Here is a 27,669-nt window from a genome sequence, read left to right on the forward strand (position 1 = left end):
TTAAAGATGCCACCGAGAAAGATGTTTGTTATTGATCTTTCATTCTCACTGAAAACAAGCCAAGACGCGGCAGATGTGCTCTCTGTGCGCTATTTCTAAACTTCCCTTAAATTTCGTTTTTGCGTATTTTACTTTTGGTTTTATACACCAGCTTCAAACAGCTGAAAATACAATATTTTTTTTATTAAAAATACGTTTCACAGCGGTTTAAATGGTATAATACTTGCTTGTTTGGTCACAAACTGAAATTAGATAAAGGATTCGAATTTCTGTGTCCAGGAAGGCGGAGAAATTTCTTTACAGTGCATCTTTAAGTGAAATACCCAGGGAACAGGGCCATTGGCTTCACCCGAAGATGCGTAGTTTCCAGGAAGGAGAACATGTCATGTGATCAAAACAAAAAGCCCATTCTTCCGGCGAAGACAACTAGAGTGTTTTTGAAAGGTAAAACATGTACAATATTGATTGATTAAGTCAGATTTGACTCTTTGGCTGTTGCAAAAGAGTGCACAAATACTGTTGTCATGTTATGGTCTAACCTTTGCGGACATTTAAGACGATATTTTAGAGGTCAATGACATGTCTTCCAGCTAGCAAAATATTTAAATTCGCTAACAAAACATTTGCTTGCTAGCTAACCAACTGTAATTATTGTTTATATCCACTCTGTGGGCCAGCAACTTGGATGTTTATCGAAGTATGTATCTGAGATGGCATAATGTCAATGTTGAACGTGATATTTTGTTAAATGTAGTTCTACATCTTAGAACTGGCTTTAATGGTTCTGCATGGTTGTGCCATTTTACGGGCTCCTGACCGATTATGCTACTTTTTTTTGTACATAATATTTCCGCCATCGTTACCAATGACTGAAACCGCTTCTGGACATCGGGAACAGAAATCACTATCCTCGATTTAGATTAATATTTATTAATCAAAGAGTCTGGACCAGGCTCGAATCACCCGGACTCAAAAAGGAAGGGACGGCGCAAGAGAGGCAAACGAGTTTACAATCACTAGAGAACTAACTCCATAGGAGTCTATCCTATCAACTGGAATAATTGGATAATATACAGTACCAGTCAAAAGTCACACCTTCAAGGGTTTTTCTTTATTTTGACTGTTTTCTACATTGTAGAAAAACAGTGAAGACATTAAAACTACGAAATTACACATTTGGAATCATGTAGTAACCAACGGTGTAAATCAAAATATATTTTGAGGTTCTTCAAAGTAGCCAACCTTCGCCTTGACAGTTTTACACACTCTTGACATTCTAGACAGTTTTGCACACTCTTGAAAACTAGCTTCATGAGGAATGCTTTTCTAACAGTCTTGAAGGAGTGCTCACACATGCTGAGCACTTGTTGGCTGCTTTTCCCTCACTCTGCTGTCCAACTCATCCCAAACCATCTCAATTGGGTTGAGGTTGGGTGATTGTGGAGGCCAGGTCATCTGATGCAGCACTCCATCACTCTCCTTGGTAAAATAGTCTATACAGACTGGAGGTGTGTTTTGGGTCATTGTCCTGTTGAAAAACAAATGATAGTCCCACTAAGCGCAAATCAGATGGGATGGGATGGGATGACATATCGCTGCAGAATGCTGTGGTAGCCATGCTGGTTAAGTGTGCCTTGAATTCTAAATAAATCACTGATTGTGTCACCAGCAAAGCACCCCCCACACCATCACACATCCATGCTTCACAGTGGGAACCACATATGCAGAGATCATCCATTCACCTACTCTGTTTCTCACGAAGACACTGCGGTTGGAAACAAAAATCTCACATTTGGACTCATTATGCCGAAGGACAGATGTCCAACGGTCTAATGTCCATTGCTCGTGTTTCTTGGCCCAAGCAAGTCTCGTCTTCTTATTGGTGTTCGTTAGTAGTGGCTTCTTTGCAGCAATTCGAGCATGAAGGCCTGATTTCACGCAGTCTCTTCTGAACAGTTGATGTTGAGATGTATCTGTTACTTGAACTCTGTGAAGCATTTATTTGGGCTGCAATCTGAGGTGCAGTTAACTCTACTGAACTTATCCTCTGTAGCAGAGGTAACGCTGGGTCTTCCTTTCCTGTGGTGGTCCTCATGAGAGCCAGTTTCATCATAGTGCTTGATTGTTTTTGTGACTGCACTTGAAGAAATGTTCAATGTTCTTGAAATGTTCCGCATTGACTGACCTTCATGTCTTAAAGTAATGATGGACTGTCATTTCTCTTTGCTTATTTGAGCTGTTCTTGCCATAATATGGACTTGGTCTTACCAAATAAGTCTATCTTCTGTATACCACCCCTACCTTGTCACAACACAATTGATTGGCTCAAATGCATTAAGAAAGAAATTCCACAATTGAACTTTTAACAAGGCACACCTGTTAATTGGAATGCATTCCAAGTGACTACTTCATGAAGCTGGTTGAGCAAAGCTGTCATCAAGGCTAAGGGTGGCTACTTTGAAGAATCTCATATGAAATATATTTAGATTTGTTTAACTTTTAGTGGTTACTAGATGATTCCATATGTGTTATTTCATAGTTTGGTCATGTCTTCACTATTATTCAAAAATGTAGAAATAGTAAAATAAAGAAAAACCCTTGAATGAGTAGGTGTGTCCAAACTTTTGACTGGTACTGTACATCTAGATGGTTTTTCTATGCATCGTCAAGACCGAACTGCAGCTTTGGGTAAAGTTAAGGGGGAGGTGTGTGTCTCTTTGTTAACAACTGGTGGTGCCTGATCTCTAATGTTACGGAAGTCTCAAGGTTTTGCTCGCCTGAGTTAGTATACCATACTATTTACAAAGAGAGTTCTAATCTATACTTTTTGTAGTTGTCTATTTACCACCACAAACCGTGCTGGCACTAAAACTGCACTCAAACTGTATAGGGCCGCAAGCAAACAAGAAATTGCACATCCAGAGGCTCCTAGTAGCCAGTGATTTTAATGCAGGGAAACTGAAATCCGTCTCGTCATTTTTACCAGCATATCACATGTGCAACTAGATGTGAAAAAACCCTATATCACCTTTACTCCACACACAGAGACGCATACAAAGCTCTCCCTTGCCCTCCATTTGGCAAATGTGACCATAACTCTATCCTTCTGATTCCTGCTTACAAGCAAAAACTCAAACAGGAAGTACCAGTGACGCACTCAATATGGAAGTGGTCCCATGAAGCGGATGCTAAGCTACAGGACTGTTTCGCTAGCACAGACTTCGCGTTCCTAGGAAACTATGCAGTTTTTTGTTTTTTTACGTGTTATTTCTTACATTAGTACCCCAGGTCATCTTAGGTTTCATTACATACAGTCGAGAAGAACTACTGAATATAAGATCAGCGTCAACTCACCATCAGTACGACCAAGAATATGTTTTTCGCGACGCGGATCCTGTGTTCTGCCTTACAAACAAGACAACGGAGTGGATCCCATGCAGCGACCCAAAAAAACGACTCTGAAAAAGAGGGAAACGAGGCGGTCTTCTGGTCAGACTCCGGAGACGCGCACACCGTGCACCACTCCCTAGCATTCTTCTTGCCAATGTCCAGTCTCTTGACAACAAGGTTGATGAAATCCGAGCAAGGGTAGCATTCCAGAGGGACATCAGAGACTGTAACGTTCTTTGCTTCACGGAAACGTGGCTCACTGGAGAGACGCTATCCGAGGCGGTGCAGCCAACGGGTTTCTCCACGCATCGCGCAGACAGAAACAAACATCTTTCTGGTAAGAAGAGAGGCGGGGGCGTATGCCTTATGGCTAACGTGACATGGTGTGATGAAAGAAACATACAGGAACTCAAATCCTTCTGTTCACCTGATTTAGAATTCCTCACAATCAAATGTAGACCGCATTATCTACCAAGAGAATTCTCTTCGATTATAATCACAGCCGTATATATCCCCCCCAAGCAGACACATCGATGGCTCTGAATGAACTTTATTTGACTCTTTGCAAACTGGAAACAATTTATCCGGATGCTGCATTCATTGTAGCTGGGGATTTTAACAAGGCTAATCTGAAAACAAGACTCCCTAAATTTTATCAGCATATCGATTGCGCAACCAGGGGTGGAAAGACCTTGGATCATTGTTACTCTAACTTCCGCGACGCATATAAGGCCCTGCCCCGCCCCCCTTTCGGAAAAGCTGACCACGACTCCATTTTGTTGATCCCTGCCTACAGACAGAAACTAAAACAAGAGGCTCCCACGCTGAGGTCTGTCCAACGCTGGTCCGACCAAGCTGACTCCACACTCCAAGACTGCTTCCATCACGTGGACTGGGACATGTTTCGTATTGCGTCAGACAACAACATTGACGAATACGCTGATTCTGTGTGCGAGTTCATTAGAACGTGCGTTGAAGATGTCGTTCCCATAGCAACGATTAAAACATTCCCTAACCAGAAACCGTGGATTGATGGCAGCATTCGCGTGAAACTGAAAGCGCGAACCACTGCTTTTAATCAGGGCAAGGTGTCTGGTAACATGACCGAATACAAACAGTGCAGCTATTCCCTCCGCAAGGCTATCAAACAAGCTAAGCATCAGTACAGAGACAAAGTAGAATCTCAATTCAACGGCTCAGACACAAGAGGCATGTGGCAGGGTCTACAGTCAATCACGGACTACAGGAAGAAATCCAGCCCAGTCACGGACCAGGATGTCCTGCTCCCAGGCAGACTAAATAACTTTTTTGCCCGCTTTGAGGACAATACAGTGCCACTGACACGGCCTGCAACGAAAACATGCGGTCTCTCCTTCACTGCAGGCGAATGAGTAAGACATTTAAACGTGTTAACCCTCGCAAGGCTGCAGGCCCAGACGGCATCCCCAGCCGCGCCCTCAGAGCATGCGCAGACCAGCTGGCCGGTGTGTTTACGGACATATTCAATCAATCCCTATACCAGTCTGCTGTTCCCACATGCTTCAAGAGGGCCACCATTGTTCCTGTTCCCAAGAAAGCTAAGGTAACTGAGCTAAACGACTACCGCCCCGTAGCACTCACTTCCGTCATCATGAAGTGCTTTGAGAGACTAGTCAAGGACCATATCACCTCCACCCTACCTGACACCCTAGACCCACTCCAATTTGCTTACCGCCCAAATAGGTCCACAGACGATGCAATCTCAACCACACTGCACACTGCCCTAACCCATCTGGACAAGAGGAATACCTATGTGAGAATGCTGTTCATTGACTACAGCTCGGCATTCAACACCATAGTACCCTCCAAGCTCGTCATCAAGCTCGAGACCCTGGGTCTCGACCCCGCCCTGTGCAACTGGGTACTGGACTTCCTGACGGGCCGCCCCCCAGGTGGTGAGGGTAGGCAACAACATCTCCTCCCCGCTGATGCTCAACACTGGGGCCCCACAAGGGTGCGTTCTGAGCCCTCTCCTGTACTCCCTGTTCACCCACGACTGCGTGGCCACGCACGCCTCCAACTCAATCATCAAGTTTGCGGATGACACAACAGTGGTAGGCTTTATTACCAACAACGACGAGACGGCCTACAGGGAAGAGGTGAGGGCCCTCGGAGTGTGGTGTCAGGAAAATAACCTCACACTCAACGTCAACAAAACTAAGGAGATGATTGTGGACTTCAGGAAACAGCAGAGGGAACACCCCCCTATCCACATCGATGGAACAGTAGTGGAGAGGGTAGCAAGTTTTAAGTTCCTCGGCATACACATCACAGACAAACTGAATTGGTCCACTCACACAGACAGCATTGTGAAGAAGGCGCAGCAGCGCCTCTTCAACCTCAGGAGGCTGAAGAAATTCGGCTTGTCACCAAAAGCACTCACAAACTTCTACAGATGCACAATCGAGAGCATCCTGGCGGGCTGTATCACCGCCTGGTACGGCAACTGCTCCGCCCTCAACCGTAAGGCTCTCCAGATGGTAGTGAGGTCTGCACAACGCATCACCGGGGGCAACTACCTGCCCTCCAGGACACCTACACCACCCGATGTCACAGGAAGGCCATAAAGATCATCAAGGACATCAACCACCCGAGCCACTGCCTGTTCACCCCGCTATCATCCAGAAGGCGAGGTCAGTACAGGTGCATCAAAGCTGGGACCGAGAGACTGAAAAACAGCTTCTATCTCAAGGCCATCAGACTGTTAAACAGCCACCACTAACATTGAGTGCTGCCAACACACTGACTCAACTCCAGCCACTTTAATAATGGGAATTGATGGGAAATGATGTAAATATATCACTAGCCACTTTAAACAAAACAATGCTACCTTATATAATGTTACTTACCCTACATTATTAATCTCATATGCATACGTATATACTGTACTCTATATCATCGACTGTATCCTTATGTAATACATGTATCACTAGCCACTTTAACTATGCCACTTTGTTTACATACTCATCTCATATGTATATACTGTACTCGATACCATCTACTGTATCTTGCCTATGCTGCTCTGTACCATCACTCATTCATGTATCCTTATGTACATATTCTTTATCCCCTTACACTGTGTACAAGACAGTAGTTTTGGAATTGTTAGTTAGATTACTTGTTGGTTATTACTGCATTGTCGGAACTAGAAGCACAAGCATTTCGCTACACTCGCATTAACATCTGCTAACCATGTGTATGTGACAAATAAGATTTGATTTGATTTGGATTAATTCGATTTAACATTGAGAAAATTACCACATCAGTCACCGGCTTCATCAATAAGTGCATTGACGATGTTGTCCCCACAGTGACCATACATACATATTCCAACCAGAAGCCATGGATTACAGGCAACATCCAAAATCCACTTTTTAAGGCAAGAGCTGCCGCTTTCAATGAGCGGGACACTAATTTGGGCGCTTATAAGAAATCCAGCTATGACCTCCGACGACCCATCAAACAGTCAAAATGTCAATACAGGACTAAGATTGAATCCTACTAGGCCGGCTCTGATGCATGTGGCAAGGCTCGCAAACTATCACGGATTATAAAATGGGAAACCCAGCCGGGAGCTGCCCAGTGACGCGAGCCTACCAGACGAGCCAAATTCCTTCGATGCTGTCTTCAAGACAGACAACACTGAACCATGCATGAGAGCACTAGCTGTTCCTGAAAACTATGTAATCTCGCTCTCCGTAGCCGATGTGAGTAAGACCTTTATACAGGTTAGCATTCACAAGTCCGCGGGGCCAGACGGATTACCATGATGCGTACTCAGAGCATGCGCTGACCAGCTGGCAAGTGTCTTCACTGACATTTTCAACCTCTCAAGCAGACCACCATAGTCCCTGTGCCCAAGAACACTAAGGTAACCTGTCTATGACTATTGCTCCATAGCACTCACATCTGTTGCCATGAAATGCTTTGAAAGGCTGGTCATGGCTCACATCAACACCATCATCCCACAGAGTGGGCCCACTCTAATTCGCAGCCGCCCCAACAGATCCAGAGATGACGCAATCTCTATTGCGCTCCACACTGCCCTCCACCTGGACAAGAGGAACACCTACTTGAGAATGCTGTTAATTGACTATAGCTCAGTGTTCAATATACCATAGTGCATTTGGCATGGGCCCTCAGATCCTCAGTTCTACAGCTGCACCATTGAGAGCATCTTGACTGGCTGTGTGGCAGCTGCTTGGCATCTGACCGCAGGGCACTACAGAGGGTAGTGCGTAGGCCTGGTACATCACTGGAGCTGAGCTCCCTCCCGTTCAGGGCCTCTATACCAGGCAGTGTCAGAGTAAGGCCCTAGAAATTCTCAGACTCCAGCCACCAAGTCATAGACTCTTCTCTCTGCTACCTCACAGCAAGCTGTACTGATGCAAGTCTGGAACCAACAGGACCCTGAACAGCATGGAGTTCACCAGAGCTTCACAGGTTGCCACTGGAGTCCTCTTCCAGTCCTCCATGACGACATCACGGAGCTGGTGAATGTTTAGAGACCTTGCACTCCTCCACCTTCCATTTGAGGATGCCCCACAGATGCTCAATAGGGTTTAGGTCTGGAGGCATGCTTGCCCAGTCAATCACCTTTACCCTCAGCTTCTTTAGCAAGGCAGTGGTCGTCTTGGAGGTGTGATTGGGGTCGTTATCATGTTGGAATACTGCACTGCGGCCCAGTCTCCGAAGGGAGGGGATCATGCTCTGCTTCAGTACCTCGTACCCCTGCACATTGACTTGGTACTGGTACCCCGTGTATATAGCCATGTTATTACCTCGTACCCCTGCACATTGACTTGGTACTGGTACCCTGTGTGTATATAGCCATGTTATTACCTCGTACCCCTGCACATTGACTTGGTACTGGTACCCCGTGTATATAGCCATGTTATTACCTCGTACCCCTGCACATTGACTTGGTACTGGTACCCCGTGTATATAGCCATGTTATTACCTCGTACCCCTGCACATTGACTTGGTACTGGTACCCCGTGTATATAGCCATGTTATTACCTCGTACCCCTGCACATTGACTTGGTACTGGTACCCTGTGTGTATATAGCCATGTTATTACCTCGTACCCCTGCACATTGACTTGGTACTGGTACCCCGTGTATATAGCCATGTTATTACCTCGTACCCCTGCACATTGACTTGGTACTGGTACCCCGTGTATATAGCCATGTTATTACCTCGTACCCCTGCACATTGACTTGGTACTGGTACCCCGTGTATATAGCCATGTTATTACCTCGTACCCCTGCACATTGACTTGGTACTGGTACCTCGTGTATATAGCCATGTTATTACCTCGTACCCCTGCACATTGACTTGGTACTGGTACCCCGTGTATATAGCCATGTTATTACCTCGTACCCCTGCACATTGACTTGGTACTGGTACCCCGTGTGTATATAGCCAAGTTATTGTTACCCATTGTCTATTTATTCCTTGTTATTATTTATCTCTTTTCTCTGCGTTGTTGGGAAGGGCCCATAAGTAAGCATTTCACTGTTAATCTACACCTGTTTATGAAATATGTGACAAATAACGTTTGATTTGATCAAGCTAGCCCAGGAATGTACTCTAAAGTAGTGTAGGCGAGCCTACCGTCCAAGGTCCTTATGTTATTTTCAGAGAGAGACTGGCTGTGACAGTCAAATACTCAATTTCTAAATGTGAATCCATTTCTCTATTGCATAACGTTTCTAGAAACAGAAAGCCCTTTACTTTCATATCGCATCAAAATTATTTTGCAAATGCAAAATATACACACTACACTGTTTTAACTGGCTTTATCACAGTTGCAGCCGACAGTATTTTTCAGTTACAACTAGGGTTGTAAAGGGTCGGGAAATTTCCAGACATTTTCCATGGGAAGTTAAGCCCTGGAATTTAGTTTATATTCATCAAAAAATACAACTTTTTTGTGGGATACACAAGGCAATTCTAGGTGTTATCGCATATTTTATAAACTATCCCCAATTCAATGGAATTACAGCTGACTCTCAAGATCTTGCACACTAATGAGATGCTGTTGAGCCCACACTATTACACTGTCTGAGCCTAGGACTACATGCTTTCTGGTAAGATTTGATTACAATACTGGGTGGGGTGAATATATTTTATGACATACATGTTTTTTTTGTTGTTAACTAGTAAATAGTAGCCTACGGCAAAGTGTGTTTAAATGATTTCTAACTTGTTAACAATTTCTGCTAGTTAGTTTTTGGTACCATGTGGGTTTTAGCTTGCTTGAGCCTGTTAACTGAGGAGTGTTAATTCACCTGTTTCCATGTATGTTTCACTTTAAAACAACTCCTTTGTAAGATAAATGTTGTAATCTAACTGCTTAAATATTTATCTGTACATGGAATTGTATTATTTTTTTCTGATCTTTACAGGAAAATGCCACGGGCACTGTCCGATGTGTGGAGACATTTCACTGCAGCTAATGTAGAAGGAAAAGCTGTGTACATTTGCAAATACTGTGCCAAATCATATGTGAAGAATGCAACAAAGATGCAGAATCTGGCCAAGTACATAAAGTTCCCTCAGCGCTCACAACAAGCAACCTCTGACAAAAGTCCCTCTACTCCTATTCAAGGTGAAAATGATGAATCAGACACCTTATCGATAGCAACAGGTCATGGTCCTCCTGGATTCAGAAGGATGATTCAATGGAGGAACGTAGTCCGAGAAATGCAGATGAATGTCTTGCTCGAGCTGTGTAAGCAACTGGTTCACCTCTGATGCTCACAGGCAATGTGTACATCAACAATAAACTAACATGGTGTGCTTGGACCAAGACAGTCGTGAAGAGAGCACAACAAAACCTATTCCTCAGGAGACTGAAAAGATTTGGCATGGATCCTCAGATCCTCAAAAGATTTTACAGCTGCACCATCGAGAGCATCCTGACAGGTTGCACTGCCTGGTATGGCAACTGCTCGGCCACCAACCGCAAGGCACATCATAGGGTAGTGCATACGGCCCAGTACATCACCACGGTCGAGCTTCCTGCCATCCAGGACCTCTATACCAGGCGGTGTCAGAGGAAGGGCTGAAAAATTGTTGAAGACTCCAGTCATAGATTGTTCTCTCTGTTACCACACGACAAACGGTACCTGAGCACCAAGTCTAGGTCCAAGAGGCTTCTAAACAGCTTCTTACCCCCCCCCCCCCAAGCCATAAGACTCCTGAACAGTTTATCAAATGGCTACCCAGACTATTTGCACCCCCCCACGCTTCTACTACTCTGTTATTTATGCATAGCCACTTTAACAACCCTACCTACATGTACATAATTACCTCGACATCGTTGCCCCCGCACATACACATTGACTCTGTACCTGTACCCTCTGTATATAGCCCCGCTATTGTTATTTGCCGCTGCTCTTTAATTATTTATTTTTCTTATTGCATATTTTTTTTTGTGTGTGTGTATTTTCTTAACTGCATCGTTGGTTAAGGGCTTGTAAGTAAGCATTTCACTGTAAGGTTGTATTCGGCGCATGTGACAAATAACGATTTGATTTATTGGAAGAGATTTCGCCCAGCATACACCTCTCCAACCAGACATGCTTTATCTACTCATTTGCTGGATGCAGAGTTCAAGTGAAGGAAGTAAATCATAGAGAAAGCAGACTGTATTGCAATCATCTCTGATAGGTGGTCAAATGTTCGTGGGCAAGGAATAATTTACTACATCATCTCCACTCCTCAGCCAGTATTCTACAAGGGCACAGACACAAGGGACAACAGACACACCGGTCTCTACATTGCAGATGAGCTGAAAGCAGTCGTCAATGACCTTGGACCACAGAAGGTATTTGCACTGGTGACAGACAATGCTGCGAACATGGCGGCTGCTTGGTCTAAAGTGGAGGAGTCCTACCCTCACATCATACCCATTGGCTGTGCTGCTCATGCATTGAATCTGCTCCTCAAGGACATCATGGCACTGAAAACAATGGATACACTCTACAAGAGAGCCTTTAAAATGATTAGGTATGTGAAGGGTCATCAAGTTATAGCAGCAATCTACCACACCAAACAAAGTGAGAAGAATAAGAGCACCACATTGAAGCTGCCCAGCAATACCTGTTGGGGTGGTGTTGTCATCATGCTTGACAGTCTCCTGGAGGTGAAGGAGTCTCTCCAAGAAATGGCCATATCACAGTCTGCTGATATGGACAGCCCCATCAAGAGGATCCTCCTGGATGATGAACTTTGGGAGAGAGTGGTAAGCAGCCTGAAACTCCTGAAACCTATAGCAGTAGCCATTGCACAGATTGAAGGAGACAATTCCATCCTGTCCATTCATCTGCTTGCAGATGTAAGAGAAGAAATCCGTACTGCCCTGCCCACTTCACTGTTGTTCCAAGCAGAGGAAATTGCAGTTCTGAAATACTGTCCATCAAAAAGCGTGAAGACTTATGCCTGAATCCCATCCACGCCGCAGCGTACGTACATGTTGGACCCCAAGTATGCTGGCAAGAGCATCCTGTCTGGTGCAGACATCAACAAGGCCTGTGGTGTCATCACTACCATGTCTCGCCACCTTGGCCTGGATGAGGGCAAGGTTCTTGGCAGTCTGGCGAAGTACACTTCCAAGCAAGGGCTTTGGGATGGAGATGCAATTTGGAAGTCGTGCCAACATATCTCATCAGCCACCTGGTGGAAGGGACTTTGTGGACCTGAGGCTCTTTACCCTGCTGCCTCCATCATCCTCTAAATCCCACCAACATCAGCTGCCTCAGCGCAACTGGTCCTTCTTTGGGAATACACACACCAAAGCACACAACAGGCTGACCAATGCAAGGGTTGAAAAATTGGTGGCCATCTGGGCAAATTTGAGGATTTTTGAGCCTGACAACGAGCCATCCTCAAAAAGGTTGGAAAGTGACAGTGAAGATGAGGCCTCAGTCTGATGTTCAAGAGGTGGACATTGAGGTCCAGGGAGAAGACATGGAAGCCGGAGAGGAAGACAATCAAAGCTTTATTTTCTAGACTATCATTTTACAGATGTTGAGAACGTTTTGGGGAGATGCGATGGATCATTCAATATTCCCTTTTGTTGTTGAGTGAAATCATCCCATGTGAAGAGTCAACTCATTTAATTAAAGTTCAATTCGTAAAAATAATATTATTTTTTCATTTGGAAGGATTTAATCATTTGCAATTATGTCTACTTATAAGGTAAAAGGTTTGTTTTTGTCTCCATATGATATGGTAAATATATCCAATTCAAAAACCATCTACATTTTAAATGATATTCATATTAATTTGCATATATTCCCGTTAATCCCCACGGAAAGTTTCCAGAATATTCCCCAAAATGTGCAACCCTAGTTACAACACATTTCTGGTCGCCTTCTTCTGTTATACACAGGTGTTTGGCGTGTGCTAGATGGCTAATCAGCAGAGGTGGTTGCCACTGTTTTCCGTCTGTCTTCTGCAGTAACATAGAGATATGGCCGTATGGGAACACTAACCCTATAAAGGTGTGTAGTCATTTAACCTTTTTGTTTTTAGAAAAGTATTTCTCGCTCATATGAAAAACCGTACCGCAAGTGATCCGTGCTCACATTCAGACCGACCGTTGGTGTTCTTTACGAAAGTCCCATGGGAAGAAAATACCTTCATCAATAGGCGTTCATTTGGTATTATCTAGCTAAACCAGTTCTAGTTAGCCAAGGAGTGTAAAGACCGTGTCAATCACCTGAAAGTCAATAAACGGTATTTGAACCCAAGCGCCGTCATCATATGACATCTAGAAAGACTGATGTAGGTACCCCATTCAAAAAGGTAATAATGCCACCTACACAGATTGTAAATCATCAATGAAATGAAACACATTTCCAACTTTGTTGTGCTTGTGAGTGAAGGCACTGAATATGTAAATAGTCATAATTATCTGTGTAATACTATAGTATAGGATTATGATATATTTGAAATGTATTTTCTTAGATTATAACGTAGTATAACCTAACCCAATCAAATGTGAATACCCAACATATTTTTGTGCATCTTTGCATTCTGAGTAGCCTAATCCAGTTTACTGTCAAAGTGCTGAAAATAAATAGCAACCAGCGTTCTGGCACTGTGCTGTCAAAATAAAATTATAGACATTTTCAAGCATTTCACTGACATTTCAAAGAGAATCGTGCAGCTGAAGATTTAATTGTAGCTCGCCTGAGTGACGCATGGCCCCCTTGCTTTCATGCTGAAGAACATCCTTCGTATAACTTGTCTGTCTGTTTCTGAACTGTAGGCCTGTTACCAGGGGGCTGAGAAGAGACGGTGTGGAGTGTGTGTTGGAGGGGGATGGAGGAGTTTCCAGTGAGGACGGTGGAAGGGCTGTGTCTAGGCACCAGCTTGGCTATATCTGGTTTCTTCTACTACGTCTACAGGAAAAAGAGGAAAACGGTGGACAAGCTCAATGTTAGTAGTCTGCCCTGTATCTATTCCTTCAGACTATGGCCTAGATTCAATCCGTATTGCTGAAGATCCACATCATAGCGTGATTGAAATTTAAGGCAACGTTCCCACATTCAGTGACTGCATGCTCCATATGTCGTCTCAAATGGAAATTACCTTTTAAATTGCGCTGTCCCGCGGATTTTCCGCTACACAAATTGAGTCTAGGCCGTAGTCTTTACACATTGTAAATCAAGTACAAAACACATTTTCAGACATGGGGATTTTTTAATAGAAATGACTATTTGCTTGTTGTTTCAGGATGCACCACAGTTGACTTTGGATGGGAAACTGGCAGACCTTTTGAACGTGACACCGGGAAAGTGTCTGCAGTATGTTGTCATTGAAGGTAGGCATATGGTTATCTGTGTCAATGGGAAGCATTTCTGAGTGTATCACTATGATCATTGTATTATGGTATTGACTAGACCCTGTTCTCTCACTTACTGGTGTGATGGGGCAGTTCTTAGTATAATTAATGTCTCTATCCATGGTATGTGTTTGTGTGTAGGGGCAGTGCAGCCTCTGGGGGAGCCTTTGAGGAGTCAGTTCCAGGAAGGCACTGTGGGGGTGGTGCAGAAACTCATGCTGAGGGAACACAAGCTGGTGTGGAATAGCCTGTCTCGCACCTGGTAGAAACACTCCTGATTGACACTCCAAATGTAATGTGAAAGACTAGTATCATCTGTATTACCACTTTGAATGATAAACTTTAATATGACTAGGACCGTCTGACATCAAATATACACTCCTCAGTGAAGTTAACATGTGCACGTTTGGCTCGGTACTCCAGTATTTTGTAGTTAAATGTTTCATATGATGCAACGGTATTTGAAGGGATTTTCATATCTGTTTTACCATTTTAGAAATGAAACCACTTGATGTATATTCCCCCCCCCCCCTCCACAAATTCAGTTTATTAAAGTAGTCAAAAGGTTAGTAATTGGTCCCATATTCCTAGCACGCAATGGTTACAAACTTGTTGGATGCATTTGCAGTTTGTTTTGATTGTGTTAAAGATTGTTTTGCCCAATAGGAACTAAATGGTGAATAATGTATTTTGTAATTTTGGAGTCCCTTTTATTGTAAATAAGATGTTTCTGAAGTCTTCTACATTAATGTGGATACTACCATGATTATGGATAATCATGAATGAATTGTGAATAATCTTTGTTCCTCTAACTTTCTCCCCCCCCCCCCCTTCCTGTGTAGGACGGACAGTGAGCGTGTGCTGCACCAGAGGGTGAACGCGGTGCCCTTCAGCCTGGTCGGGTCGGACCAGGCCAACGTGAGAGTGCTGTGTCCCCTGGAGGCCTCGGGGCTAGAGATGGAGATCATCCATGAGAAGTTCCACCAGGCCACCTATGGTTTTACCGACATCATCGGGCAGTACCTCAGTGGAGAGAAGCCCAAAGGCCAGCTGGAGACTGAGGAGATGCTCAAGGTGAGGTTTGAGTACATTTTTTATGTAGCAATATCACTGATAAGATTACTTATGATAAAAACAGTGTATTCATTCCCAGAATTCCACAATAAGTTCCCAAAATGTTCTATTATGTTTAGGGTGAGGGAGGTTACTATTGCCCCTAAATAGTGAGAGTGTGTTGCTCCATAATCCAGTTAGTCTTTCTGTATTTCTAGGTTGGCGCTACTCTGACAGGTGTAGGCGAGCTCATCCTGGACACGGACCGGGTGCTGAAGCTCCGCCCGCCCACTGACGGCTCGGAGTACTTCCTCACCACGGCAGACTTTGAGTCCCTGCGGCTGGAGCAGGAGGGCCAAGCGGTGGTCTGGCAGGTCCTGGCCTCTGTGTTCGCCCTGGCCGGGTCCGCCATCCTCTTCTGGTTGGGCCACCGCTACTACCGCAGCCTGAGGGTCCGCTGGGACCAGGAACGGCTAAGGAGGGAGTTTGAGAGGTTGGGTGCTGGTGGGACGGGGGAAGGGTCTACGGCTGGGGATACACAAGAGGGGTCTGGGGAGCAGGCACCCTTGGAAAACGCCTGTGTGATCTGCCTGACCCAGCCGCGTAGCTGTGTGCTGCTGGAGTGTGGGCACGTGTGCTGCTGCTACAGCTGCTACCAGGCCTTGCCCCAGCCCACCTGCCCCATATGCCGGCAGGCCATCAAGAGGGTGGTGCCCCTCTACCAGGCCTGATGCCCAGCCTGGGAGTAGAACAGATGTGTGTTCTCATGGTTGGTCTATGTATGTATCCCCTGGGGTGTTGTTACCTGTACTCCTAGAAAGACAAGGTCAAGGTGATAGAATGGAGACATTTTATAATTGACATTTTGGCTGACTCTCCACATAGAGGCAGAAGGAAAGAGCACCAGAAGGACCGAACTCTACTGTGATGATAACAGTCACCCTGAAAATACAACTTTGGAGAGCCGAGGAGAGGCCTAAGCTAGCAAGACAGAGCAGGACATGCACACACTAGTCCTTAAACCCCCTCACAATGTCAGAGAGAGAGAGACCAACTCTTGATAGACCAGGCAAACCATCACTGTACTTATTACACTGTAATAATCACCTGAATGCTTGTTGGCATTCTCAACACAAATAGGCTAGGTGCCGCTACTGTATTAACAAAATGTGAATCTTTGAGGTTTGAAGCACTTGTATTATAAAGCTAACAGCTGTTGAGTTTGGTTTTGAATAGTAAATACATGTTTATATACTGAACAAAAATATAAGTACACCGATTTTTACTGAGTTACAGTTCATATGGAAATCAGTCAATTTAAATAAATTCTTTAGGCCCTAATCTATGGATTTTACATGACTGAGCAGGGGCGCAGCCATGGGTGGGCCTGGACATATGCACTTGGGAGCCAGCCCCACCAACTGGGGAGCCAGCCCATCAGAATTATCCCCCCCCACACACACACACACACACACACACACACAAAATGGCTTTATTACAGACATATTCCTCAGCACACCCCCAGACGATCCCCCAGGTGAAGAAGCTGGGTTTGGAGCTCCTGGGCACGTGGTCAGTAGTTGTGGCCGGTTGGAAATACTGTCAAATTCTCTAAAATTACGTTGGAGGTGGCTTATGGTAGAAAGATGAACATTCAATTATCGGGCAACACCTCTGGTGGGCATTCCTGAAGTCAGAATGCCAATTGCACGCCCTACCTCAACTTGAAACATCTGTTGTGTGACAACTGCATATTTTAGTGGCCTTTTTATTGTGCCCGGCACAAGGTGCATCTGTGTAATCATCATGCTGTTTAATTAGCTTCTTGATATGCCACACCTGTCAGGTAATGGATTATCTTGGCAAGGACAAATTCTCTTAACAGGGATGTAAAGCAAATTTGTGCATTTGAGAGAGAAATAAGCTTTTTGTGCATATGGAACATTTCTCTGAGCTTTTATTTCAGCTCATGCAACATGGGAGAAACACTTGTTAAGTTTACATATTTTTGTTCAGTATAGATACTGGGAATGCAGTTCTCTCATAATTAAAGTGTGCATATGGATAGAGAGGTGTTTACGTTTGTATTACTATCGCTTGCTTTGTGCCTTATTTTTCACTCCTGGTGTAAGGATCGTTCCACCAATGTTTGATTTTTGTTGTAAAGATTCCTGTCAAAGTGCTTTGACGGGGTGTAAGCTTGTTTTCAACAGGGAGGGGGGCAATTGAATGTGAGCTTGAGAACATTTCTGAAATCGTTAACATTTCTAGCCTATCTATGGGTAACAGAGTTGGTGTTTTATGCTCGACCCACTCCATTTTCCAGCACAAAATACCCGAAAAGGTGCAAAGAAAACAGTAGTACCAGCTCACCTGGTATTTACACTATGAAATTACTACTAAATGTTCCATAATGAAAGATGTATTGAATTCTCCATGTGGTTTAAAATATTAAAAGGGCAATTAATTTATCATAACAGGCTTTAAAAGTTCTATATTTGTACTTTCAAATATCAAAGGGATGCAAAAGGCACTAATTTCTCATTGACTGTATAAATAATCTGATCACACTGAATTTGTGATTACCCAATGTTGAATATTGTCAAAAGTATAGATTGTTTTGTGCAAAGGTTTAACCTGCTTAAACCGACAGTAACCCCCCCCCCCCCCGTGAAACACTGCTCTTTTTCCAGGAACACCAATGTACTCTGAAAAGTTTGCTGTCTTGAGTCAACTATCCTGCTATTTCTGTCATCTCTAACAAGCACAGGGGAGGAATAGATAGAAAGCCACCTACAGAGTTTTGGGGCACTAAGGAAATGGAAAAGTTGAGAAACGAACTGGCATGCGTGGGTTGGGTGAGGGGTGAGTGAGTGAGGAGCAGGTGGGGGATTAGGTGTTGTAAATCTTCCTGGGGGGAGGGGGGCAGTCAGAGAATCCTTCATGAGCTCCCCTGGCAGAATAACAGCTGTGGTGCTTGGGGGTAACTTAAACCTCAACATGTCATGACGCTAAAGACAGGAATTTCTTCAGGTTTGCAGTACACGCTGAACTTACAAGAGTGATCCCTCACCAAACCAGTTTCAAACCAGTGCACATTCTACCATGATACATGTGATTAGTAAAGTGGCCACCAGGGGGCCTACTTGCATCTGTTTCATTAGATCTCCCACTTTTTTGATATTGCTGTTCATATAATATAATAATTACATTTTCCCCTGAACTATGACAATTATTGAACTATGGCAAGTTTAACCTGCAGGGAACATCAGGTCAGAGCTCCTGATATGAGTTATGGGACATTTGGAGAACTAATCACCTTTATTTGCCAAGTATATTTGCAAGTACAGGAATTTGACTGTGAAATTGTGCTGCAACAATAAACAAAATATAGAGAATATACAGGAAAATGTACAATTGACACAAATCGACATATGTACACTATCAACACTAAGCTCTGATAATATGAATGACATTTCTCACAATGGGATTTGCTGGGAGGCAGATCAGTAGAGGAAGGACCAATTGCACAACGCCTGTCCTGGCCTCTGGTCAATCCAAAGCATGTCTCTCTTCCTTGTGCTCTGCAAGCAGGAAAATGTGGTGAGACATCTCAATAGTATCATAGAACTGTGGTTATGAAAATAACCTTGAGTTTTTTCTAATATTCGTTTCGATGTCTCACAATGGGATGTGGCCAACTCCCATAACGCTGACATGCTCTCCGAAGCCAGGGCAGTCCCAACAGTATCATCCCTCAGAGGCTCCGACACTGAGGACAGTATGCGCCAAAGGTGCAGTGACATCCAGTCAGTAAAACGAATGAGAAGTTGCAAGATGCCGCATCGCAAATATCTTGTAAAGAGAAAGATGCTTTTGAACAGTGCCCAAGATGTAAACTGAAAATACTTGGCATGGATCCCCAAAAAGTTATACAGCTGCAAATGCAAATGTAATTGAAAATCTAATCAAACACTTCATGAGAACCCATGAGCTCATGTTGCACAACATTTCTATAGGCTATGCAATTGCACGGAAAAACAGACTAAGGGCCTTTCTTAAATATAATGTTCGTGATTTTATGTATTTCAAGTTGTTATGCAATTCAAAAGGTTATTGTGGATAAGGGAATTATATGTATTTTATATTATTTGGTGAATGTCTGTTGAATGTTGAATATAAAACCAACTTTACCTCGGTTATATTTCTATGTTCAAAACAAAACATAGCAGAAATCGCGAAAGACGCAAATGTGCGCGGGTACTGTCCATCGTGCTGAAGTTGATTTATCTTGTGCGTTTAGAGACCGCCCTCCCTCGCCTAACAAGAGAGCATCCTGCAAAAACCATATGCCTACATCGATATTGAACTGCATGTTTTCAAACACCCCTCTATGAAATAACTAGGCCATAATGTTATTAGTTGATACTTCATCACTGTATAGAAATAGGCTTTGTTAAAGGCATACAATTGTATAATGGTGTGTGTAGACTGCTTTTAACCTCTGGAAAAGAGGTAGGCCTACTCCCTGCATTCTAAAATAACATGTCAGCGATGAATTTGTAAATTATCCATGGAGCCTACAGTGTAACTATCCCATCAACGGAGAATTTGCTTAAAAGTGGCATTTGTGATCCTCGTTCACCCGCTGCTGTTGTGTGACTTTGCTTTGTAGCTACGGGAAAATACGTGCGTGAGTAAGGCACTTCCGACTTCTGTGCGCATACAGACTCTCAAAGGAGCAGGTAATGATTTCCTGTGAGAACCCCGTGTCACTAGAGCCAATGTCAAGCAAGAGTCACCAAGGAGGCTGGTTTACAGGAAGGAAATATACTGAATACGAGGAGAGAAACACATTACAATGTCAAGCGAAATAGGTAAACAAAAAAAGGAGACTCCCAATAACTAGCAATACGCGCAAATGCACGAGTAGGTTAAATTCATAATGCTCATATTAAATATAATTAGCCTACGTAGGCATAGCATATGCGTAAATATCATCACATTGTAATAACTTATTTAGGCTAGAAATTTGTTCAGCATAGAAAAGATTACTCCCCAAATAAAAGGTTTACCTCACAGTTGCTCCAGTAGCTCTAGCTCCGTGGTCATGAATTGATAGCCTACATTTCTGTTACCTCCACAGTACATATTATATATTTCGCCTGTTGATGTCACCCTTAGCCTACTCCTCCAGCATTCGGAGTCCCCCAGCACACACACACACGCAGATGGATAACTTCGCCGTTCCTCCTGGGTTTCCTTTATGATCCCGGGATCTCCCACTTTCCTCATCAGACTTCATCTAGCAACACATGCGAACAGACCGCTCCTCTGCTCTCCTTTCTACCAGCGACACGGCAGCCTGCTACCACCCCGCACCACGACACCTCAACCAGGACTCTTCACCTTCATCCTTCGCAGACTGGCTACGCACGACGAAGTAATCGAGTGATTTTCCAAACGGATTTCCACCGAAAAGCTCGACAAGTGCAAGTACCAAGACAAGGATTTCTGGGCTATATCGACTAAAGCCGCCGACTTCAAAACGTTTTTTTTTTCCACCGCTGTTGATCCGTCCGTCTCAGCCGTGCCATAATGTCCGAGGTGCTGCCTTATAGCGAGGGGAAAATGAGCGGCTATGGGGACACCGAGGCCAGTCAGATATCCTTTAGCTGCGGGCTACAGGACACCAATTCTTTCTTCGGGGCGTCGCAAGCGAAAAGACCCCCAAAGCTGGGACAGATCGGCAGAGCCAAGAGAGGTAAGAGCTGGTTATTGGAATGGATTGTTGAATAGAGGTTTTGTTTTGGTCATCAAAAACAAAGGCTTGGCTTGGCCATGCTTGTGTGAACTTAAACTCTAACCTATGCTACAGTTACCTAGCCTACTGGTTATAAAACAAAAAGATAAAACACTGATATGCATCTGACCTCTAAATTATGAGGCAAACATTTGTTGATATAACAAAGGTCAGCAGCTGAGCCCAGTTGAAAGTGATGCATGAGAATAATAGACTACTGATGTGCTATCAAAATGTATTTCAGTAGCTATAGGCTACTATATTTATTCATTAGATATGCTCTGTCTTTTTTAAATAACAAAGTTGTCCTCATTGCATGCGTGGCTATGTGCCATTATGGACAAGGCATTGTTTGCAGTATTTCAGGACCAAGGTCAGAGATTTGACACAACAACATGTATTCCTTTGTGTTGCACCAGTCCCCATCCTATTCACTCAAAGCCTTTGCAATGACTTGATTTGGTGTCTGTAAAACATTTTTATGAAACAGTTATATGCTATGTCAGTAATAAACAAAATCATTTCTTCTTCCCTCCGCAGTGGTCATCGAAGATGACCGAATAGACGATGTCCTAAAGGGGATGGCAGACAAGTCGTCACCTGGTGTTTAAAGATGAACGACGCCTTGCAAACTTTTTATTTTGATCAGCGATTTAAAGCACCTGTCGGTTGTGCATGTTCGAGGATTGTAGGAGAAACGATGGCACGAAGCGAAGACAAGGGGAAGGAAAGGAATGGAAAGAAATATGTGAAGATTGGACGAGAAAGCAGAGGAAGACACCAGAAAAGACAGATTTATCATGGGGTTGCTGGCAATTCTCCAAACGAAAAGCCATTTTAACTTGTGCTGCGCGGCGTGATGTTGAGATGGCGGACCCTGGCTCTGATGGATGAACTTGCCATTACTTCACAACCATCTTCCAAAAGCGCCGTAAGCAACACAAAACTACAAGTGGTGGCTGAATCTCATTTCAAGCTCTATTTCTATAGTTGTATACAATAGCCTTCCTAAGCTCGAAGACCATAGACCCCTTACACGCTTGGCATTGTTGATAACAAATCGGCGACATCGCATTCAAGGGAGCTGTCCTTTTCAGCACTGGTCGAACGTAGAGAATGCATTCCGATTGCTGCTAAAGCTTTTAAATACTGACCAAACAAACAATGTCCAGTAACTAGTATAGACCCATTGTATGTACAAAAAAAAAATATATATAAATACACACACACACACACACACACACACACACACACACACACACACACACACACACACACACACACACACACACACACACAACCAAGGATGGTGCAATGTTATTTCCTTTCCTAGGCCTATATTCATCTGTAAAGAATAAGCTAGTAATGCATAGTCCCCAGGTTCAAATGAATTAAAATGATACATGGTGTTTCATTACCCCCCACGGTTAACGATGCAGGTCGGCGCCTTCATGAAACCTACCGACACCAATACATAGCTGTTTCACTTTTTACAGACTCGAAATATCGAAGGAGGCGAGATCGGCAAATTATGTTTGGAAAAATAGTCATGAAATTGATGGGGAAATGTTTTATTTATTTATATTTTGCAATTATTCGTCTTTTTTTGTCTTCTATAATTAAAAAGTCATTCTATTTTCTCCATCTATTTGCATGAACTTTCGCTCTGGTGCCAACACAGGTGCCACCACTCTTACCCTGGCACGCTTCTTTTTAACAAAATTCATATTTGTATTTTTATATCTAAACAATTGTTATTGAGAAATTATGTGCTAGTCTACCATCTTACAATTCATCAACACAATTGTGTGTACTATAGAGAGGATATGCAGATTGAGACCATATAGGCCTAACGGAGAATCGAAGAGATTTGGGTTTTGACTTTTCTCATTCAATATAATTTTTTAAAGACTAACTGAATGTGTTTGGGGTTTTGCACACATCAATGTTAAACTATTATTGAGAAATTGTATCCTGTGACTTGAGCTTCGTTGATGAATTTGTTAGAAAATAGCCATTTTTTTTTTGTATATTGCACTGTTTACGAGTATCCTCAAATAACACGTTGGATTTTGACAGATTTTGGACATCAAAGTTGTTTTTTTATTTAGTTTATCTTGCACCATTCTTCTAAGGAAACTCAATATGGTTTGTTGTGCATGAAACCTTAATATTTCCATTAATGAAACATTGTTTTACGAAGCAAAAAAAGCAACAGTGTCATGACATTCTAAGAATGAGTCATTGAATATTATGATGCCATTTTCACTGTATTTGGTGAACAAATAAATGGTGAAAGAACATGTCAAATGTGGTCCTATGGTATTCATTTTCCAAGATCTCTCCATCATCACAGAGTAAAAACATTAACACATGGCAGTTAATACGTAATGACAGCTGGTTTGGCTTTGGATTACAACCACAATGTTGCACATAAAGTGGATGAACGGTCAATGGATTACAGTAGATCTCCAAGCTATAGCTCATAGTCTTTGATGACACAACTATAGGCTACTGTATACCTGATGACCAGATGGTTCTGGTCAAATGTAGTGCACCGCAACACGGTGGGCAACACGGTGGGCAACACGGTGGGTAACACGGTGGGCAACACGGTGGGTAACACGGTGGGCAACACGGTGGGTAACACGGTGGGCAACACGGTGGGCAACACGGTGGGTAACACGGTGGGCAACACGGTGGGTAACACGGTGGGCAACACGGTGGGCAACACGGTGGGTAACACGGTGGGCAACACGGTGGGCAACACGGTGGGTAACACGGTGGGCAACACGGTGGGCAACACGGTGGGCAACACGGTGGGTAACACGGTGGGCAACACGGTGGGCAACACGGTGGGCAACACGGTGGGTAACACGGTGGGTAACACGGTGGGCAACGCGGTGGGCAACACGGTGGGTAACGCGGTGGGCAACACGGTGGGCAACACGGTGCAAGTTGAGATTTTCCTACAATAGTAGCCTGGGGATTCTATTGGAACAAGGGCCCTCTGGAATATAACACCAATCTATCAGCTATCAAAGTCCCTATCATAACCTGAGCTACAAGGTGTATGAATGTAAACATGGTTCTAGGCCCCAGGCCATTCATACTAACAAGGTGCCCCACACACAGTTGGCCCAGAGGGAATACTTGAATAATCCTTCCTTGAAGTCTAACATCTTCTAACACTGTCGGACAGGTAAAAGCAAGGATTCCACAACATAGCTGACACCTAGCCAGTCATATCAGATCTGCCTAACAGTATCCAAATGGAGGGGCCAAGCAAGCCGTAATCCCAAATTGTTGTTTACCATAGGGGTATACTTCAAAGCATGATCAACGAGTTATCCAGCTAACTTGACAAAATATTCTAAGATATCTTTCCATTTTTTAGAAACATAGGCTTGAAATGGGCACGGTATAATTGACTCAACAACCAAAACCATATATCTAAGTTGAGGTTTCTTAATTAAGCAGAACATCAATAGTTGTTTCTGGTTGTTTATCAAAGTTAGCTGGCTAACTCATTGATCCTGCTATGTAGTATACTCCCCAGGTGCATTTAGTTAGTCAGCTAACTTTGATAAAACAACAGAAATAACTGTCTTTTCTGGTTCATTAAGAAAGCTAAACTTTGATATGTGTTTGAATTTGAATCTGCTTGTAGTCTACCCCAGAGTAGTATCACTCTGTAATGCTACAGACAATAACAAAACAAGCCTCTCCATTCTCACTACTCACACACTACTGGTTATTGTCTTTTCTGTTGCAGTCTCTGGACTGAATGGACACAGATTACCATCAACCTTTGTTGTGTTGTGGGCAATGTGTGTGTGTTCATAGCCTGATACATTTTCAACTTTGATGTTCAGTACTAAGTTGGATGGGCATGACCACCAATCACTACTGACCACTTTGTTGCACTTTGTGAGTGTGTGTGTGTTTGAACCCTGTCACATTGTTTCTATTGATTGTTTACCACTGAAACTATTGGCATGCATGGGAAAACGTAACGTTATGACTATAACTACTGTTCTCTGAAGGATGGGAAACAAGGAACAACACAACTATGGAGAGTCATACTCATACAACTTTGACTGAAGAACTAAAATCACACCTGACAAGAGCCAATTAAATCCACGCCTCGCTGGAAGCCCCGCCTTACACAGGTGAAAAGCCTCAATGCTCGGATTCATTCCTTCAACCCAGTACCCCTCTTCACCGTGCCCAGAACCGATCGGCATGTGCTTAAAGAGGTGTTGAACCTCGTTTCCCTACTTCAAGGAACAGTAGTTATAGTCATAACGTTACGTTCCCTTTCAGTCAGTACTCTCGGTATAACACAACCATGGGGAAATCACGCCCCAAGTCGACCTCAATGAATGTAAAATGAAACGGCCCGTGGTAGACCAAACAGTCCTCCACCTCACAAGATGCGCTAGTCTGGTTATTGGGTGCACTACACAATGCTTAATAACCCTCTCCTGTACCAGCTGTAATCACACTGTGGGCTACATTGGGAGCAGTGACAACCAGGCAATAAAACCTCACAAAAGTGTGTGATGATGCCCAAGTTGCCACAGCACAAATATCCCCTACAGTCAACCCCTTTTATATAACGGCCAAAACGCTGCCAGACCTCTGGTGGAGTGGGAGCATACACCACTTGGTAACCCTTGCCACTTTCTGCTACAGAGCATTGGGAAAGTATTCAGACCCCTTGACATTTGACACATTTTGTTACGTTACAGCCTTAGTCTAAAATTGATAAACAAAAAAAATCCTCAATCTACACACAATACCCAATAATGACAAAGCAAAAACAGGTTTTTAGAAATGTTTTCAAATGTATTAAAATAAAAACTGAAATATCACATTTACGTAAATATTCAGACCCTTTGCCCAGTACTTTGGCAGTGATTACAGCCTCGAGTCTTCTTGGGTATGAAACTACAAGTTGGCACACCTGTATTTGGGGAGTTTCTCCCATTCTTCTCTGCAGATCCTCACAAGCTCTGTCAGGTTGGATGGGGAGCCTTGCTGCACAGCTATATTCAGGTCTCTCCAGAGATGTTCGATCCAGTTCAAGTCTGGGCTCTGGCTGGGCCACTCAAGGATATTCAGAGTCTTGTCCCGAAGCCACTACTGCATTGTATTGGCAGTGTGCTTAGGGTCATTGTCCTGTTGGAAGGTGAACCTTCTCCCCGGTCTGAGGTCCTGAGCGCTGTGGAGCAGGCTTTCATCAAGGATCTCTGTGTACTTTGCTCCGTTCCTGTTTCCCTTAATCCTGACTAGTCTCCCAGTCCCGCTGCTGAAAAACATCCCCACAGCATGATACGGCCACCACCATGCTTCACCGTAGGGATGGTGCCAGGTTTCCTCCAGTCGTGATGCTTTTGATCCGGGTTAGGGGAGGGTTTGGCCGGCAGGGATGTTCTTGTCCCATCGCGCACTAGCGACTCCTGTGGCTGGCCGGGCACACTGACAACGTCGCCATGTGCACGGTGTTTCCTCCAACATCTTGGTGCGGCTAGCTTCCGGGTTAAGTGGGCATTGTGTCAAAAAGCAGTGAGGTTGGCTGGGTTCTGTTTCGGAGGTTGCACGGCTCTCGACCTTCGCCTCTCCTGAGTCCGTACGGGAGGTGCAGCAATGGGACAAGACTGTAACTACCAATTGGATACCATGAAAAATGGGTAAATCTTTTTTTTACGCAAAAGTGGAATGTTTACATTTTCTATGCCGGTGGCTTGACAACATTCATGCTTGTTGGATGCATCACTGCCTTGTCGTTTGTCGTTATCTGACTGGTCGGTGTTGCCCGGAGCTCCCCCATCTGATAGGGGAGTGTAGCAGTCTACACTCCCAATGAGAGGACTGTAGAGGATACAAACAACTAATAGTTTCGCCATCCTGGAGCCTGATCTTCCTGCACCTTCGCTGCTGGGGGTACCTGTGTCTGCGGCCGCAGTGCCTACTACTACGATTTCGAAGTTGACGTTGACAACCTCCCATCACTGCTCTGGAACGAGCGGGGCTTCTCCATCTGTCGGAAGCCTGCACCAGGCACCGGGAGCAACAGCTCTAGTTAATCTGCCCCTCGCCCGTCCATAGAGTGTCACACCATGATCTGTTTTACCTGTCTTTGTGCTTGTCTCCACCCCCTCCAGGTGTCACCCATCTTCCTCATTATCCCCAGTATAGTTATACCTGTGTTCTCTATTTCTGTTGTCAGTTTGTTTTGTTTCATTGAGCCTACCAGCGTTTATTCCTGTGCTCCTTTCTGTCTCTAGTTCCTGTTTCTAGTTTTCCTGGTTTTGACCATTCTGCCTGCCCTGACCATTCTGCCTGCCTGTCGTTCTGTACCTTGTCAGACCACCCTGGATTACTGACCTCTGCCTGCCCTGACCCTGAGCCTGCCTGTCGTTCTGTACGTTGTCACACCACCCTGGATTACTGACCTCTGCCTGCCCTGACCCTGAGCCTGCCTGTCGTTCTGTACTTTGTCACACCACCCTGGATTACT

General features: G+C 44.1%; 3 protein-coding genes across 4 annotated transcripts; all 3 read left to right on the forward strand.

Moving 5' to 3' along the window:
- The first annotated feature begins 259 nt into the window (after positions 1 to 259).
- LOC139376350 (mitochondrial ubiquitin ligase activator of nfkb 1-A-like) lies at positions 260 to 17,817 on the forward strand. Of its 2 annotated transcripts, none has more exons than XM_071118784.1 (6): positions 260 to 444; positions 13,712 to 13,881; positions 14,179 to 14,266; positions 14,429 to 14,549; positions 15,130 to 15,361; positions 15,559 to 17,817. In XM_071118784.1, the coding sequence occupies exons 2-6, from the start codon at positions 13,765 to 13,767 to the stop codon at positions 16,069 to 16,071; spliced, it is 1,071 nt and encodes a 356-aa protein (XP_070974885.1). In that variant the 5' UTR covers positions 260 to 444; positions 13,712 to 13,764; the 3' UTR covers positions 16,072 to 17,817. The 2 variants fall into 2 exon arrangements, with proteins under 2 accessions (XP_070974885.1, XP_070974886.1); XM_071118785.1 differs by lacking the exon at positions 260 to 444 and adding an exon at positions 12,830 to 12,941.
- Positions 17,818 to 20,585: 2,768 nt separating this feature from the next.
- LOC139377424 (calcium/calmodulin-dependent protein kinase II inhibitor 2-like) lies at positions 20,586 to 23,436 on the forward strand. The gene is made up of 2 exons (XM_071120455.1): positions 20,586 to 21,104; positions 21,684 to 23,436. The coding sequence occupies exons 1-2, from the start codon at positions 20,939 to 20,941 to the stop codon at positions 21,752 to 21,754; spliced, it is 237 nt and encodes a 78-aa protein (XP_070976556.1). The 5' UTR covers positions 20,586 to 20,938; the 3' UTR covers positions 21,755 to 23,436.
- Positions 23,437 to 23,668: 232 nt separating this feature from the next.
- Positions 23,669 to 24,121, forward strand: LOC139377081 (circumsporozoite protein-like). The gene has a single exon (XM_071120124.1). It carries the CDS (start codon positions 23,669 to 23,671, stop codon positions 24,119 to 24,121), a length of 453 nt encoding a protein of 150 aa, XP_070976225.1.
- Positions 24,122 to 27,669: the final 3,548 nt, after the last annotated feature.

This window comes from Oncorhynchus clarkii, chromosome 20 (assembly GCF_045791955.1).
Source record: "Oncorhynchus clarkii lewisi isolate Uvic-CL-2024 chromosome 20, UVic_Ocla_1.0, whole genome shotgun sequence".
Lineage (NCBI taxonomy): Eukaryota > Metazoa > Chordata > Actinopteri > Salmoniformes > Salmonidae > Oncorhynchus > Oncorhynchus clarkii.